Source organism: Acanthopagrus latus, chromosome 7, assembly GCF_904848185.1.
Source record: "Acanthopagrus latus isolate v.2019 chromosome 7, fAcaLat1.1, whole genome shotgun sequence".
NCBI classification, from domain to species: Eukaryota; Metazoa; Chordata; class Actinopteri; order Spariformes; family Sparidae; genus Acanthopagrus; species Acanthopagrus latus.
This window is the reverse complement of record NC_051045.1, coordinates 8,365,805-8,383,379: the sequence shown is the minus strand read 5'-3', so window position 1 is coordinate 8,383,379 and position 17,575 is coordinate 8,365,805. Positions and strand designations below refer to the sequence as shown.

The 17,575-nt window shown below is 39.5% G+C and overlaps 3 protein-coding genes across 5 annotated transcripts; 2 read left to right on the top strand and 1 right to left on the bottom strand.

Annotated features, from left to right (window-relative positions):
• The first annotated feature begins 2,639 nt into the window (after positions 1–2,639).
• Positions 2,640–6,920, top strand: LOC119022280 (F-box only protein 6-like). Its single transcript, XM_037102969.1, has 6 exons — positions 2,640–3,161; positions 4,510–4,759; positions 4,866–4,980; positions 5,088–5,183; positions 5,916–6,051; positions 6,150–6,920. The coding sequence occupies exons 1-6, from the start codon at positions 3,081–3,083 to the stop codon at positions 6,294–6,296; spliced, it is 825 nt and encodes a 274-aa protein (XP_036958864.1). The 5' UTR covers positions 2,640–3,080; the 3' UTR covers positions 6,297–6,920.
• Positions 6,921–7,835: 915 nt separating this feature from the next.
• On the top strand, positions 7,836–11,779 carry LOC119022279 (F-box only protein 6-like). Of its 2 annotated transcripts, none has more exons than XM_037102966.1 (7): positions 7,836–7,960; positions 8,112–8,337; positions 9,322–9,571; positions 9,675–9,789; positions 9,889–9,984; positions 10,215–10,350; positions 10,447–11,779. In XM_037102966.1, the coding sequence occupies exons 2-7, from the start codon at positions 8,230–8,232 to the stop codon at positions 10,591–10,593; spliced, it is 852 nt and encodes a 283-aa protein (XP_036958861.1). In that variant the 5' UTR covers positions 7,836–7,960; positions 8,112–8,229; the 3' UTR covers positions 10,594–11,779. The 2 variants fall into 2 exon arrangements, with proteins under 2 accessions (XP_036958861.1, XP_036958862.1); XM_037102967.1 differs by having other exon boundaries at positions 7,857–7,960; positions 8,190–8,337.
• Positions 11,780–11,991: 212 nt separating this feature from the next.
• LOC119022281 (cell division control protein 42 homolog) lies at positions 11,992–16,511 on the bottom strand. Of its 2 annotated transcripts, none has more exons than XM_037102971.1 (6): positions 16,353–16,511; positions 15,653–15,793; positions 15,478–15,550; positions 15,251–15,360; positions 14,062–14,259; positions 11,992–13,202 (listed from the first exon to the last, which is right to left on the bottom strand). In XM_037102971.1, exons 2-6 carry the CDS (start codon positions 15,755–15,757, stop codon positions 13,113–13,115), a joined length of 576 nt encoding a protein of 191 aa, XP_036958866.1. In that variant the 5' UTR covers positions 15,758–15,793; positions 16,353–16,511; the 3' UTR covers positions 11,992–13,112. The 2 variants fall into 2 exon arrangements, with proteins under 2 accessions (XP_036958866.1, XP_036958865.1); XM_037102970.1 differs by lacking the exon at positions 11,992–13,202 and adding an exon at positions 13,302–13,880.
• Positions 16,512–17,575: the final 1,064 nt, after the last annotated feature.

The following is a 17,575-nucleotide window of genomic DNA, read 5'->3' as shown; positions in this document are numbered from 1 at the left end:
TTTGTTTTTCTCGTACTGCTTGTGAGATGAAATGTTTTTGATTGTTTCGGTAGTACCCATGCAATTATCTTTGAACACTGTTGTTGAAATGTGTGCAGCTGAATGTGAATGTGGTGGAGAGTAAACAGATACAAAAAGAGGAGGTATTTAAAAAAAGAACAAAAAATGAATACCTGCCAGTGCCAGAGGTAAAACCACACATCTAGGAATGTAGTTCATCCTGGGAAAACTGCACATGAAAAGCGTTTTGATTGGATGGAGTCAAGAAAGAAGACTTTATTACTGTGATTTTAAACGTGGTCTGAACCACAATCACCTTCCTTTGGCGAATGCATGCAGACAAACTGTGTTTATTCCGTTATACTGCAAGTCCTCTCCCCATGATCCGTTTCTTGATCTAGGTGAAATGCTCATGAAGCGTTCCTCCCCTCACTTGTTTGCTAGTTTGTGTGCTATAATTAGAAAGGAGTGGATGAACTGAAGGCAGCACAAGACTAAAGATCGTTGTACTCCCAGTGAATATGCAACCCAACCATAATTAGACTCATAAGCTGATGATGTAAAGAGGGCAGACATAAAGACTAAATGATTCCTGAAACCCCAAAACAACACATTAACAATTTACGAGTCTTCAAATGGAGTTTGACAGTTTCTTCATCAGGCAAAAATCCCTTTTTTTTTATCTATATCTGTCTCCCAGGATGACTGAAAGCTGTGGTTTAGGCAATCATCAAACTAGATTTAGTGAATCTTATGTGTTATCAAGAATACTGCTGTGGGAATATGTATTTTGGCTGCTCTTATTTTAAAGGATGAATTCACCCAAAAATGAAAATCATTTCTGGAGCTTCGCAGTGAAACAACGTCGCAGCATTCTCCTGAACAACTGAAGTAGATGGCGACTTGTTTCAAAACATACAAAAAAAGCAATTCTGTTCTGCTGTGAAGTTCCATAAATGTTTTCTGGACTTAACCTTTAATACGGTCAAATTAAACAGGCTTATTTCATACATGTGAAATGCTGCAGCCTGATTGTATTTCTTACATCTGTTCAGTTTTATATAGCATCATTAATACCAGGAATACGCACGTCTTTATTTAAGCCGACATTTAGTTGAAATCCAAAAAGGCATAGCAGGTATGTTAAGTGTATAAAATAGTACATTATCACCCTTGTTTCCTCTAAAGTTCTCCAGCAGCTGACTAAGACAACTTGTACTGAATAATTAAAGACACATAATAACCTAAACATGTCAACTCATTGTGTGATAAACTCCCTACATGTGTGGAGGACACTTAAATGAGCTTGTATTTAGTCATTCTGTTTGTAAAAATCTGACTTCTTAAACAATCTGTTTTGGGTTGCTCTTTGTTATTGTGAGGAAGCCTCCCTGCTCCTTGATGGGAAGTCAGCTGATTGGTTAGAGAGTCATTATTTACAAGTTAATCAATTGCAACCTTTGTCAGCTCATTACGCTTGCATTCCAAGTGTTCCAGGAATCAATAACCAAACCAGATAATCAAAAGAATTAAACAGTCTTGTTGAGAGGCTGTATTGATCAGGAGCACAATACATTGGAGGCTGGAGACGCTCATTGTCAGGGACACAGTGGTGAAATGGAACTAATTTGTACAATCTCTGGTTTACTCTGTACATACAAAGCATCCAGAGCCCCTCAGGTCATAAGGGACAGGTTTATTCAGAGTTCCCTGGATCAAAACCAAGCAAGGCAAAGCAGCTTTTTATGTCTATGCTCCCCATTTGTAGATCAAGCTTACTGAACACCTGAGGTCTGCTAAAACTGTCAGCTCATTTAAATGAGGCCTTCAAACATTAATGTTTAACGGGGCTTTACGATAGATCACGATTAGATTACTTTTTTAAAAAATCATTAACAATTTATTTGCTTGGCTTTGTTTTATTGTCTTTTCAATGCATTTTTTTTTTAAATAAAACATCTCTATTTTCTCATTGCTTTTTGCTTTGACATGTACAGCATAATTAAAATATGCAGCTGTCAGTGGTCAGTATCCTCAGACCACAATACGAAATTGGTATGGAAATACAATAAAATGCACATACCACAAGAGACATGTTACAGGCTATATCATATTTCTCTCTCTATTTATACTGCTTTTCACCTGTAGTCCACTGAATTTCAGAGGGAAATGTTGCACTTTTTACAGAACTACATTTATCTTACAGTTGGTTACAAGTTCCTTTGCAGATTCAGATTACAAATACAAATTACTGGCTGAAATCAACAAATAAATTATGTAATATTATAGCTGAGGTTAAGATGCCACCGACATACAAAATAATTAAAATCAGCCCCACTTTTACCTGGTGCAACATAAGTGATGAACACATTTGCCTTATAAATTACTATATGGTATGAATTATTCTGAAAATGGGAAATGTGTATAATGCTTTTGGTACTTTTTTAACAGACCATAATAGATTTCAACGTGATAGAGTCTTTAACATCATGATGACTATCAAAACAAAATACATCACTTTAAAGTTTTTAAATATGCGCTTGTTAATGATTAGCTGGCCAAGCGCTACTTTACTTTACTGGTTAACTCCACATCCAAAGGAGATCACATTAACCCCGCCCACCCTTCTTACTGACTCCTGGTCGCAGGGGAGTGAATAACAAGCGCACCACGGCTGAACTGACTGGAGCTTAAGTGACCGAAAACAAAAGTAACGTCATATTTCTACGATAACAATATATTCTACTGTTAACTGAAGGAGCACGACATCCATTTCTTGACTTCGACTGAATTACAACATTAGTCTGCTTAGCTGTTTGCTGTTTTTCCACGTCGCTATCAGATGTCTCTAGCGTTAACGGTAACTCGAAGTGCACTTCCATGTCGTATTTGTAACGTTAACGTTGTCGTAGCTAACGTTAGCTTACATCCAGCGTTTGTGCGGCGTTAAGTTAAGTTAAACTACAACAAATATTAAATACCAAAAGGTCAGAAAAAAAAAGACAGAGAAACTGTGGCAAGAGTATATATCTGGCTGCGAAGACGTCTCTGGTCTGGCTGTCTGTCCCAGACATTAAGACATGGAGGAATGTTTGGATTTATTCCGGCGTCAGACACCGACCTCGGCTACAGTAACGGCACCGTCAAGATTATTTTCAGGGGTACGTATGAGTTGCACACTGGAACCCAGGACTGAAGTTAGTAGGCTCTGGGATTTGGTGTAATTTAGGATTACATCAAGCAAACAGCAATAGATGCACTACTCAAAATCAGTCAGGGGTGATGGGATATGTGTACACGTGTCCATGCATGGAAATGTCAAATGTGTCGCATTTTGTTTCTTTTCAGGTCCAAAAATCTTCTCGAATCACAAAATAAAACTTCAAATATGTCACAGAATAAAAGGGTAAATCAAGTTGGTATCTTCATAAGGCTGTGTTAAAAGACAAGTGTGCAGTAATGATACTTTATAAAAGGAAATTATTAATACTAAAAAATAACGAGTCACAGATAGGAATCTGAAATCTATGAGGTATATCAGTGTGTGATTATTAGTCCATGTGTTTCTGGATCTGGATTTTTGGGGCCGATGTTGATACCGATCTTCTGATATTGAGCTATTGTAGTGATCCCTCAGATGTGGTTATCAGACACTCGTGACAAAGATATTCTACGTAGGCACGATATTTTACAGTTTAACATTACACTTTATTGTCTAAAGTTTTCATATCACTGCAATTTGACTGCAATATGAGCCAATACCAATATATATGTAGGATCGGCCAATATCAGCCAATATCAGCCAGCAGATGTACTGGTCGACCTCTAATCACAATTGCAATCTATACAAACTGTACATTAAATTGCGTACAAATCTGCAGAGCAAAAAGGGAGACAGACATACACAGAGGATAGAATTCACTAACATGATGGCCCGAGGACCAAAGCTTTTTTCTTTGTTTTGCAGCTCACATATATCATATATATCTCATTTCCTTTCCTGACTGTATTTATATGGTGCTTTTCTCATGACCGCTCAAAGTACACAAGTCAGCATTTACACACACTGGTGGCAGAGGCTACCATGCAAGGCGCCACCTGCTCATCAGGAGCGTTGACCATTCATACACGCACTCACACACAGATGGAAAAGCCCCCAGGAGCATAATGTCCTGCATCTTGGTTCAGTGTCTTGCCCAAGGATACTTTGACGTGCAGACTGCAGGGACCAGGCATTGGAACACAGACCATCTGATTGGTGGATGGCTGCTCTACCTCTGTAGTTACAGCTGCTCAAATATTTCCTTTGAATGCAACCGCACTGCATGTGGTGGTAGATCACACATTATATTAAGGAATGACCCGGTCATAACACTTGTTTGTGTAAAGTGTCTGTGTCTGTTTATTAAAGGTGAAACTAACTGAAGAAATGAAGCAGTAGGGGACATGGCTCCAGGTGTAACTCATTATCTAGTTTGATCTTGTTTGTTTCCTTTTATTTCTTGTCAGTTATTCCCTGTTCTTCTGGAGATCCTGGAAGAGATCTTCCTCCATCTTCCCCCTGATCAGGTGGTGTGTGTGTGTCGGTTAGTGTGCTATCAGTGGAAAGAAGTGGCTGATAGTGAATCTCTGTGGAGAGAAAGGTGTCGAAGGGAGGGATATCTCCTCCATGATGGTTCCAGAACGCCCCAGGACTGGAGGTTGTTTTATTTCTTGTGCAAGAAGAGAAGAAATCTTCTCAAGAATCCAAGAGGAGAACGTAAGAAGCGACAGGAGTAACTTTGGTTACTGAAAATTTTACTTTCCTGAAGTACAACTTAGCACTCCCTTTCTTTCTCTCACAACCCTCCTCTTTGTTTTTGTAGAAGCCCTGAATGGCTGGCAGATTGTGGAGAATGGTGGTGATGAATGGGCTGTACATGGACTCAGAGTGCCACATCCAGATGAGACGGTCAGGAACAACTTTGTGACCTCTTTCGAGTGAGTATTCACTGGGAGCAGGAGAGATGCAAAATATAAAAAAAAGGCATTCATTTTATATGATATATTCTCATTACGTGGTTGCTAAAACATTTTCTGTTGTTCAGAATGTGCAAGAAGTCGCAGTGTATTGATTTGGAGAAGGAAGGTTATAACCCATCTTTTATGGATCACTTCCAGCCAGACATCAGGATATCAGACTGGTAAGAAAAATAAACCTGAGTCTTGTTGATTAAAAGGTTATTCAAGTTCATCACGTCTTGTTGTTTTTGTGGTAATGGCTATAATTTCTATCAAGTATGAGAGTGAACCGTGAATGCTGAGATATGTGATTGCAGCATCATGATTGCAAAGTGTCTGCGAGGGGAAAGAAACACAAGCAGCCAGACAATCATACAGGTTAAGAAAATAAAATAAAACTACCACCCAAACTCTGTTAAAACTATGCGTTAATGTCTGGCTGCCGTTTCAACTCTAGAATTACATTTTTTTTATGTTGAATGCAACAATAATGTTTTATTGGTGCATTCAACATTTCATTAACCCCCAAATAAATATGCTTCGGTAACACAGCTAACTTTGGCTTGTTTACAACCTGTTTGATCACTTTGATTGCATGTTTTTCACTCTTTTGCACTAAATTCTAATAAAACCAAACTGTTACAACAGGTGTTCAAATCTTTCTATAGCAAAGCCCCTGAATTTAAAATGGATTTCCTCAATTTGTTTTTCTCACTTGCCTCTCAGGGCTGTCGTAGTAAAATGTATATTCATGAGCTATGAGCACGTTTGCTATCAATACTTCCTTACATGCAGTGTAATATCGACCTGTACCAAATCACTCGGATGAAACATTAAGACTGTTCCACATTCAAAACTATCACTGAAAAAATGACAGTCCTTTACATGAATGTGCATCTACATGTGTGTTGCAGGTATGCCCCAAGAACAGACTGTGGCAGTTCATATCATATCCGAGTAGAGTTGCTGAATCAAAGTGGGAAGCCTGTTCAGATATTTGCTCCTAAGACTATTTACATTGAGCAGTGGACTGAGGAGAAATGGAATCAGGTATGAACAGAGCACAAGTCATTTATTTATGACGACGATGTTTAGAGAGGGTAAAAAAGCCCAATAACAACTGAGACATATTGATGTGTATTTTTCAGATGACCCATGTATTCAAGAACTACGGACCAGGAGTAAGATACATCTGTTTTACCCACGGAGGCAAAGACACACTGTTCTGGAAAGGATGGTACGGAATTCGTGTTACCGACAGCTGCGTTGAGATATGTCCAGCAGTCGACACGTAGCTCTTCGGGATTCAACCAATGCCCGCTTCCTGCCTTTAATTGCAAAATTGCACCAGGTCTTATTTGCCTTATGTAACCTGCAGTCATTTTACATGTTAGATAAATGTTTATGAATACATACCGCATATGCATCACTTTCTTTATTACATTTAAATATCCCAATGTCGCACCTGAAGAAGATGTCCAGCAAAGGACACATAGCACTCGAGGATTCAACTGCCTGCCTTTACCTGATATTGCACCTATCTTACCAGCCACAAAAACTTTGGCTGGTAATGATTTCACCTATGTGTGTGTCTATGTGTGTGTGTGTGTGTGTGTGTGTGTGTGTGTGTGTTTTATCATGACAAAATGTGGTCCTGGAGACATCTATTGTACTTCTGTCTTTGGATAGATTTTTGTCAGTGCCATAGGATCAAAACTTCGCAATATACAGTCATGAAAGTGACAAGTGTGTCAAGATAGAAAATAGAAGCCGCAGTTAAAAGATAGGTGTGGTCCATCCGACACATAAAGTACTGATGTAATAATGTAGGAATGTATGCACAACTATTAGTTTTTGCATTCTTTATGAAATGTTTCATTCCCCCTATTAAGAAAATATATCAAATTCATTCACTCTGATGTCTCTGGTGTTTTCTCTGAAGTCACCATGAAAAGCTTAATGATTTTCTTTTCTGTGATACACTTCCTGTTGACTTTTCAGTGAAGGAATGTTCCCCAGTATATTTTATACACTGTGTTCAGGGTTAGGATTAGGGTGTTAATCTTAAACCCAACAATGTTTTGTGTGTTGTCATCATTGAAGGAAACGTTGCACTACTCTAACTCAAGTTCATATATCATTATACACACGTTTTAAACAGCGATGTCTACTGATTGTGTCCAAATTCCTAAATGGAACAGCACATTATCTTACAATCCACCCCTTATTCAGATTTAGATTGTTCTTTAATGTAAATTTACCCTGGTACAATGCAACTTTGTTTGGCTTCTCCAAATCCTTAATTAAATCAAAGACATGTAACTGGAAACAGAATTTAGAACAAAGACAACTACACAAAAGTCCCAAATTGTTCCACACTGTACACAAACAACTAAGACACACATCTGCTTAAAATCATTGCACTCGTTTACCTGAAGATACAGTGACCTCATTTGTCATAGCTCATTTCAGTGGTGTGTACATCTCTGCATGCTTAAATTAGTGTTATTATTTGTATTTTGTGCATGCGTAAGGTCATTCTTGGCATGCTTATGAAGGGATGACACATACCGGAAGTTTTCTTTTAAGGAATGATCTAAGATGGCTCGCTCCTAATAACACCCGGCGTACACCGACACTCGCCCCTGTCGGCGGAAAGAACCGCAAAAATGACGCTCATCTCTGCTGCCCGTTGTGCTTGTGGAGGACGTTCATCACCGCTGTCGGTTCAAACAACCAGATGTGTGACTACGTTTAAGAGATTAAGGTATGCTTGCTGCGTTATCATTTCAGCGGCTAGCTCCGCTTACGCTTCTGCCCTTCCAGCGAGTGTCCTGGGAGATAAAACGAGCGCGCTTTTAGTCAACTGCTAATGACCAACGTCTTTCTGGAAGATGTGTCATAGATTGTGTATAAAAAGCTAAAACCTCAACTGACTGTCGCAACAGTGGAATCGCTGGTAATGTATAAACTTCGGTCATCTGTAGCGTATTGTAGCTACTTTTACTTCTCTTGACATGTGTAGTTACTTCGAGCAGCACTTCCGTGTTGTCTGTTATCTAGTATAAATAAATTTGGCCATATATATGTGATTCTGTAACGTTACCCAGGCAAGTTATTACACACGTGTTACCCTCGCCAAGAGGTCGTGAAAGGACTCTGGAGATTTGAGTGCGGTTTGGTTGCAGCGCTCGGTAAACGCGTCTCTAGCCTGGGTCTGTCCCCGGCATGAAGAGGAAAGCTGAAGCTATGAGTACATCTCAGAGCTCGGATATCGCTTCAAGACACGAAGAGGTCCCGTCTGCAGGACCACCAGCCTCGCTTTCACAGGAATCTGTGAGTACTTCACTTGAATCCAAACTCCGAGCAACTGCTGACAGCCTCAGGTGGTTTGACTGCCGCTAACTGAGGTAACAGCCAGGCGCTAAAAGTCTCATGTCAACACTTGTAGCTGTCAGATCAGAACCACAGACTGAGTGTTTACAGATGGGGTGCGCTGCTTTATACTTAAAATGACTACTGACTTTAAATCTCTCACAGCCTGCTGCTTTGAAGTGTGTCTGTCTGTATTTAACAGCTTGAGGTGACACATGGCGCTGATCTCTTTTGGTTTCTGTTTTATTTTGAGAAGGGGGACATGTGCAGCCCGAGTGGGGCCCACATTTGAGAGGGGAAAATGAGTCAACGGAAATTAATGAAAATAAAATATAAGATTCACAACTAGGTACCAACATTGACGGCGGGCATGCTGATGCAGCTTAGTGTAGATGTTGTGCCATGGTAATCAGAGGGGTGCACTAGTCCAAATTAAGGGTCGACCGATACTGATTATTCAAAATCAAGGAGACTGATGACAGTAGAAATGGAAATCTTACCATCAAAATGTGAAGTAAGAAGTGACTGGATGTAACTAAGAACAACCGAGTCAAGTACTGTACTTATTAACAAGTGTGAGGTGAGTTTATAATTCCACTCCACTACATTTGCTCTGCACATTTAAATAAATAAGCGCTCGCATCCATACATGTATAGATGCTGCATACATGTCACAAGCCTGCATCCGAGCCAAAGCACCACATTTTTCAGTTTCATCTGTTTTTATCTGCAATCTGCCAAAAAAAAACCCCCTGAAAACTGCTGCATATTTCCCAGATATTCAGCAGTTTTCAGATTATCAGTATCATTGACTTTTTTTTTTTTTTTTTTTTTTCTGGGAGATTGCAGGCCGATAATCAGTCTATCCGTGGTCCAAAGTCAGTGCTTTAGAGCTATTGATTATCCAGAGGGTGAGCTTATCCCTGTCCCATCTGTTCTTTTCAGGTCTTCCCTGTTCCTCTGGAGATCCTGGAGGAGATCTTACTGAACCTCCCTCCTGATCAGGTGGTCTGTGTGTGTCGGTTAGTGTGCCGTCAGTGGAAAGAAGTGGCTGACAGTGAGTCCTTGTGGAGAGAGAGGTGCAGAAGAGAAAGGTACCGCCTCCGCGATGCTGCCAAGACACCCGACGACTGGAGGTTGTTTTACTTCATGTGCAAGAAGAGAAGAAATCTGCTCAAGAACCCAAGAGCAGAACGTAAGGAGTCAGACTATTTTTTTTACTGAAAGTTAGGAGCCGTTACGACCATTATTTTCCAGCCGAACAACCAAATGGTTTCCCTCCCATTTTTGTTTTACAGATAAAATGAAGAATTGGCAAATACTGGAGAATGGTGGCGATCAATGGAAGACAGAGGGAGTTATGGTGCCACATCCGAATGACACCGTCCAGAAAAATTTTGTGACGTCTTACGGGCAAGTATTGACCAGCTGTGGCTCAAAAAACATATGAAGGTTCCATGACATGCTACCTTTCTATTTTTTGTTAGCTAAAACCCTGTCTGTTCTCCGCAGAATGTGCAAGAAATCGCAGCTGATCGATCTGGCATCAGAAGGTTACAACCCATCGTTTATGGATCACTTCCAGCCAGACATCAAAATATCTGATTGGTGAGAATACATAAAAAACAGTAATCAAGTTGTTACTTGTCAAATGGAGATTGACATGAGCTGACATAACTGTAGAACTAAATAAATGTAGTAAACAAGACATAGTGAAGCAGGAATGTGTTTCTGCCACTGTCTTTTTGTCACCCACTGAAAAAAGATGAATACAACCGGCTTCATTGTTGAACCAAGTTGCTGACACCTGATCTATGCTTGTGCTTCTGTTTTATTAGGTACGCCCCACGATGGGACTGTGGCAGTGAATATGAGATCCACGTAGAGTTGCTGAACCAAAGGAAGAAACCTGTCCAGACCTTCCAGCCGGAGACGATCATCTTCGAGCAGTGGAACGATCAGAAATGGAATCAGGTACTTGCGGAGTAATGAGGCATTCTTTCAGAGGAGTTCAGAGGATCACTCTAGACACACTGATACGTATTATGTATATATGTATATTTTTTTCAGATGACCCATGTGTTCCAGAACTACGGCCCTGGAGTGAGATACATCTGTTTCACCCACGGAGGCAAAGACACACTGTGCTGGGCAGGATGGTACGGAATTCGTGTTACCGACAGCTGTGTTGAGATATGTCCAGCAGTCGACACGTAGCTCTTCGGGATTCAACCAATGCCCGCTTCCTGCCTTTAATTGCAAAATTGCACCAGGTCTTATTTGCCTTATGTAACCTGCAGTCATTTTACATGTTAGATAAATGTTTATGAATACATACCACATATGCATCATTTTCTTTATTACATTTAAATATCCCAATGTCGCACCTGAAGAAGATGTATTAATAGCAGCATAGCATACTCTGGTCCAATAAAGGTCATGAGTTAGAGCGCATACCTCCACCAAGGCCCAGCAGTCCCCCTGAATTCAATTAACAGAAATATTATTTGTTACTCCCCAAGCCTGATTAACATTACTTGCAACTTTACAGTTAAGTTTTGCCTAATATATGGTTTATAAAGCAGTTTATTCTGTCAACAGTGAAATAACCATCAACTTAAGTTTTATTGACTATAAATTTGCTATTTCTGAATGGTGGTTTAATACATTTACATTACTTTTAATTATTAATGCATTTCCCTGCATGTAAATGAAAATGTGGCAGACAGGACAGGTAGTGATCCACTTTCACACTCTTGACAGTGAGGTTAATTGTTTTACCAAAGAGCCATCACGGCCCCTGAGAACACAGTGCAGTTTGTCACTTTAAGAAAACAGCCATATCACACTCAGTGTTAGTGCAACGTCACAGTAACATTCACTTGAGCCTGAATTAAATCATTCAAGTGTTGTCATTCACCAGCTACTCATGGAAAGACAGCATTGTCCTGTACAGTATGAGAGCTTAAAATGAAGTGCTCTCAGTTTATGTTTGTTTGTCATGGAGGCGTGATAATAACATGCGATGTGAAGTCATCGTAGTGCTGTGATGTCATTATTCTGAACATCTGCGACCAGAACTAATGCAACATGGGAAGGATTCTGTCAATAAATGCTATTGTTAAACTATGGCACTACTGTAACTGACAAAAACAGCATGAAGGGGAATATTGTTTGCACTGCTGTCCATAATGTAAACGTTGTGATGACGAAGAAGTGTAGTCATTGTACCTGTCCTTTTTTTTGTTGTCGTTGAAGAATCTGTTGTATTTTGTAATTCCATCAAATCAGACGTAGTTTTTCTTTTCTTTTTTAAAGGTGGGTTTATTCATAATACTGGTTTATTGTTATGCAAGATACAGTACAACTTTGATGTCAATTTCAATAAAAATCCAAGAAACTTCTTCACATTTTCCTGGTTCATTTCATTTCATTTCAGGGTCATTTTCGGCTTCTCTGCGAGTCTTGTTATCAGTAACGCACACACTGTATTCAGTCAATAAGTTATGAGTGATTCTCACTATATTTACAAATTCAAGCCCACTGTGAAGGCGTGGATGTAGTAATAGACAAATAGTGCTAGTTCAGTCACTCAAAAATATTCACAGGATCAAAAACAATTATATAGCATTTTATAAGAACAGGTCACAATGTGTTCTTGTCTGACTTAACAACGCTGCAGAGTGGTGAGTAACAGGTATGCTCAGTTTACAAAATAGCTCCTTAGCCTGAGGTTATAGGCTGAGACGCCCCTACAGCCATCAAAACTTGTGATAAGCATTCACCATCACACTCTTGTTAACTTACTTTGATTACAAAAGGTGAATTGAAGTTATTGTGCTCTACTGTTTACTCCTTGAATGTGATTACCTAAATCGACACTGGCTATTAGTGATTTATCACTTCTAATGGAGAGTTAGAATTGCATTTAAAACTTAAGCTCCACTCGTTCATCAGAGTCTGTGGATTTCTACACCGACAGGCATCAATAAATCTTTTTTTTTTTTTTTTTTGGCAAACTAGAACTACGGTGGAGCATCACCTAGAAATGTCAAATGTCATAAATCTGCCCCATAGGCTTTGTTGACACTGAATATTAAATTATGTAAAATACACTGGCTTTTATTAACCCTTAATGTATCATTCTTCCAAAAATGAAGTTTGGAAAACTAAGAAATTGTTAACCAAATGCAGTGTTGTACACCCAAGTTTAACATGAAATAGAAAAAAAGATCAAATTTGAGGGAATTGCGTCAAGAGAAAAAAACAAAAACAAAACACGTGGGACATACTAAGACATAATTTCGGCATATCATTAATCCATCATCAGCTTGTTTTACAGGGCAGTCAATAAAACAGTTGCTCTATTAATGAAAATACTACTTCATTGTCCTTTGTTTTGTAAAAACATTTGCGTAAAATAATCACATAATGGGACCAAACTGAAGCACTATCTAATAATCTCAGCTTCAGTTTGTTGATAACTTTAAACAGTCAGTGTTCACATCTTGTAAGGACCATTTCAATGGCATCAAATCATCACAAACAGCATCAAATGTTACTCAGTCTTAAAAATCAAGTTCAACACAGTGAATATGTATTCAGGTTAAGTCAGTCAGAAGGCAAATATTTCATGATACCTCGACTCATGCTGGAATGTGCTCGTGCAGAAAACCTCTTCAGTACTGTTAACCTAGATTTGGAAAAGTGGTGTGGAGGAAGGCTGCGACGCTCCTTTAGAGCAGAACACATTTACGTCTTTTCTTAGGTTCGGGAGGCTCCAGGGCAGCCAGTATTGCCTCATCAAACACATTCTTTAATCCTTTCTGTGGAAAATAAAATATTAATATTCAAAACAGGGCTGTGTTCCAAATACAAATTAACATCTTCAGGGAACTTAATTGCGAAAGAAGGCTGAGCAGAAATGGAGCAGGGCGATCAAAATTTTCCTTTATTCAAATAACATTATACAAGACTCTCCTCATGATCAACTTGTCTGAGTAAAGACAAAAGCCCATGGAAAATTTTGATGCTGCAGTAGAAAAAATGTTATCGCTGTCTAAGACAGAATTTAGCATAAATGCTTTGTAGGGTACAAGTGATGCTGAAGAGCTCAATACTGAGATAATAACAGAATGTCATTTTTAAAAACAAACCCAGTCATGTACAGTTACACAGACTTGCACACAAGCAGAAAGAATTAAAGATTGGCACTCTTGTCTTTATCAGGCAGCATGGATAGTTGTGATTAGGCCAAGTTGAAAAGAAAGCACACATGAACAGAAGGAAATAAAGTTAATGGGCACAAAGTTTTTGAAGTTTAAAAGAGCATTGTGGTTATTTTAGTGACAGACATCTCTTTACAACGAGTAAGCAGCAGACGATCGAGAGGCAAAGCCAGATGCAAGAAGACATCAGAACAAACAGCATTTTCTCTTTCTTTGAGTTTCAGGGGGTTCTAAAGCGGCTAAGATAGCCTCATCAAATACGTTCTTCAGTCCCCGCTACAGAAAGAAGAAGAGAAGGGAGAAAGACAGGCACACAACACCGAGTTAGATGGAGTTATTTAGCAAAACGCTGTTAGCAAAAAGACAAGGCATAGTATTTCCACACTTGTTAGGGGCGTGATATCTAAACGCATGCATGCCACACCAGCTGCAGATGTCATTTAAAGGGAGATCTTACCTGTGTTAGGGCTGAGCACTCAACATATTTGACTGCCTTAAGGTCACGAGCAAGCTTCTCGGCTGTTTCCGGGGTGATTGGCTTCTGTTTGTTCTTGGCTAGCTTCTCCACAGTGGAGGGGTCGTCACGCAGGTCGATCTGAGTGCCTACCAACAGGAACGGGGTCTTGGGACAGTGGTGGGTTATTTCAGGGACCCACTGGAGAAAAAGAAGACGACAATAGCCTCGTCACCAAAAGGCAGATACGCATGTAAAACAAAAATAAGTGACAGTACAAGTATGAGAATATGCAGGTGCATTCTAAGAAGTCAGTTCTGGAGATGAAATAAATTTCTCTAAACTTTTTCTGAGGAAAGCCAAAAAAAGTCCATGCCAACACACCATTATTTTTATCAAGGGGGAGCAACTTGTTAAAAAATTATCAAAGTTAAATTCCAGTGGATAAAAAGGTGAGCATGGTAGCATCAGCAAACTCTCATTTATTTATTTTGCGTACATAAATCATATTAATTCATCTAAATTTCCTCAATATTTCCCCCCAGGTCATGATCATAACTGCCTATGATCAGGGAGCCATTAAGAAAACACAAGCCACAGTTTTTCAGATATTTAAAAAATGCCTCTGGCATTAACATTTTGTTTTGCAAATCTGAAACAGGATCATATTTTCATGTTTATCTACTTTTTAAAGTACTTTACTCTTACAATTAGATCAAAATCAGTAATCATAGGATCCTGTGAAATGTTTGGTTGAATCAGTTTCTCTATCTATAGAAATCCACAATGTTTGTTGCTATTTCAAACATGAAATTGTTACTCAGTTCATTTATCAGTTTCTTTACCACCCTCCAATCACTTAAAGCGGCACTGTGTTTTGGAGAAGAATTCAGTCTCAAAACTTAGAGGAAAACAGGGTCCACAGAACACTGTTTAAGGCTAGAAAGGTTGCAGTCTGAAATTGCGCCGTCCTTTTAGGTCAGTTTGTTTCTCCAGTCATGAAAACAGACAGAGTTTGTTTGTTTAGCAAAAAGAAAGATTAGGATCTTTCTCTCCTGATTAAAATGTATTCCCCAAAACTACATAGAATCTGGGGTACTATTACGAGGAGTGTGCCATGCGAGCAGTTCAATTTCAGATAGTTGGAGGGAGAGTGTGCTGTCAGGTTTGCTATTGAAGTCTTTGAACTCACCTTTTCTTTAACATTCTCAAAAGAGGAAGGTGAAACAACAGAGAAACAGACTAGAAAGACATCTGTCTGCGGGTAGCTTAGAGGTCTTAACCGATCGTAGTCTTCCTGACCTGTAGAGAGACCACACTGCAAATTAACTCACCGTGTGACAAGCCCCTAAACTCTACTTAATTCAAGTAGGAATCACAAAAGCAAAAGAGTAAAGAAGAGTAAAACCAAGATCTTGCCTGCGGTATCAAATAAGCCCAGGGTGTATGGTTCACCTCCGATCATAACAGTAACTGCATAGTTGTCAAAAACCTGTGATGGAAGAATGAATGGCATGTCATTGTGTCAACATTTTTTGATTTCTAAACCAAATGAGTCATGCATCTGTCTGTGAAACACACCAAACATACTTACCGTTGGTACATATTCAGAGGGGAATTTGTTGGTGGTGTAGGAAATCAATAGGCAGGTTTTACCCACTGCTCCATCACCCACCACCACACATTTGATAGTCTGCATCTTTGTGCTTTCTGATGCTGCTGGCAACAACGTTGGCTGCAAAGACAAGTGATAACTCATTAGGACGTTTCATATTGTAGGCCAGTAACTTAACTCAAGTGAGCTAAGTCTGCCCCCCATTATCATCTGCTAATGGCAGCGTTGATGAAGCCAGGATAACAGGAAAAGGCTGTGTTTCCTCGCTTTACCGAGTTAAGGAAAACACGCCCCATCCTCACAACTAAGAGGCTAATGTTAGCTAGCATTACTCACTTGCCTATTCACTTTATCACCCGGCGAACATCAACATTTGTAAACAAGGTAGCGGTCCAGCCACACACAGTAACACTAACTACTTAAACAGTAATGAAGTTTAACATTTATGTGTGTTTCGGTTGGCAAGCTAAGCTAACGCATCGCTAGCAAACACCCGTCAACCCTAGCTAGCTTAGCAACCGGCCGGCTAGCGTAAGCTTGTAAGCTAACGCTGGCTTGGTTGCTGTAAATGTTTCCCCCCAGTTTCTGTTAAGCATCTCGGGACAGGAGACCTACGTCAAGGCGTGTATTTGTAATCACTCCACACACAGATACGTTAGGAAATGTCTGAAATACGCACCAATCTCTCTTCGTAGCTCCGCTAGTTTACTAGCCGTCTGTTTCGCCGGGCGTTGGCACCAGCGAGCACTAACTTGCTACAAGCTCCCCGATCCTGCTGACTGCCGCTGGAACTGTCAAGCTACACACAATCACCCCGGAAGTCACCTTCAGAGTAAAACATTCAGCATGTCTTACAAAATCTGATGCTACATGTCAGAAGAGAGAAGGTGTAAAGATTAAATCTACAGTTGTTAGTTTGAGGTATTGTATGTTTAAGTGAATTTACTCAAGTACTGTACTAACTGTAATTTTGAGGTACTGAGTATTTACATTTTGTTCTACTTCATACTTTCTCATTTTGAAAGGCAACTATTGCAGCAACCTGTCACTCTACTACATTTATTTTATAAGATGAGTCACTAGTTATTTTAAAGAGTGCATGCTGGATCTGTAAATACCAAAATGATACATAAACAAAAAAATAAATACACAAATAAACACATGTAAAGTTAATTTAATCATACAATGGCACATAAACAGTAAATAAAGGAATGCATAAAAAGGTCAATACATGTAGAAGCCAACGCAAACAGGAGGATCAATTTATGTCACATTTGAAAAAACGATTTATGCCCCTTTTTGCTGATTATTCGCTTGTGCTTTTACTTTGAAGGATGACTTTCCCTAGTGATGGTGTCCATCTTGACGTGAGTTATTGCGAAAGAGGTTCCTGCTGCAGAAGTGGTGACATCACCTCCTAGATGCTCCCTCGCACCTTGCATCCTCACCTGGTAGTGAGCTTTACGTCCTCCCTCCACAGTGAACACACTGGTGGAAGGCCCTTCTGTATCTTAAACACGAAGATGTGTAGATTTAAATGTGACAGAAAGAGATGAGAGGAATAAAGTGATTGAGTGATCAGTAGGTAGAAAACGTAAATGCAATGAAACAGCCCTGTGCTGGGTTGTTGTTCACATCAGTCAGTTCTGTTTTGAAGACACAGCGACTTTGCAATAAAGGCCTTTACATGGAAGACATGTAGTAAATGCACTGTGTTTATAATCAAATGAATGATGGCTGAAGTCCATTTTACTGCCATTATTAGTGTTACTGGTAACATCTGTGTCTTTCTTACTATGAGGAGTCACAATGTCATCAAAGCTCAGAGCTGTCTCGCATGTTTTGTCACCTCTGTGTGCATAAAAGTGGGTGACAGAGTTTCAGAAACACCCGTTAAATAGC

Bases quoted from the DNA above. Each gene is read 5' to 3' on its own strand.
- LOC119022280 (XM_037102969.1), top strand. From the start codon at position 3,081: ATGGAGGAATGTTTGGATTTATTCCGGCGTCAGACACCGACCTCGGCT. The intron at 4,760-4,865 runs GTAAGAAGCGAC...TTGTTTTTGTAG, and splicing joins CAAGAATCCAAGAGGAGAAC to AAGCCCTGAATGGCTGGCAG. The intron at 6,052-6,149 runs GTATGAACAGAG...TGTATTTTTCAG, and splicing joins CTGAGGAGAAATGGAATCAG to ATGACCCATGTATTCAAGAA.
- LOC119022279 (XM_037102966.1), top strand. From the start codon at position 8,230: ATGAAGAGGAAAGCTGAAGCTATGAGTACATCTCAGAGCTCGGATATC. The intron at 9,790-9,888 runs GCAAGTATTGAC...TGTTCTCCGCAG, and splicing joins AATTTTGTGACGTCTTACGG to AATGTGCAAGAAATCGCAGC. The intron at 9,985-10,214 runs GTGAGAATACAT...CTGTTTTATTAG, and splicing joins GACATCAAAATATCTGATTG to GTACGCCCCACGATGGGACT.
- LOC119022281 (XM_037102971.1), bottom strand. From the start codon at position 15,757: ATGCAGACTATCAAATGTGTGGTGGTGGGTGATGGAGCAGTGGGTAAA. The intron at 15,361-15,477 runs GCAAGATCTTGG...GTCTCTCTACAG, and splicing joins GGGCTTATTTGATACCGCAG to GTCAGGAAGACTACGATCGG. The intron at 14,260-15,250 runs GTGAGTTCAAAG...CTTTTTCTCCAG, and splicing joins TTGAGAATGTTAAAGAAAAG to TGGGTCCCTGAAATAACCCA.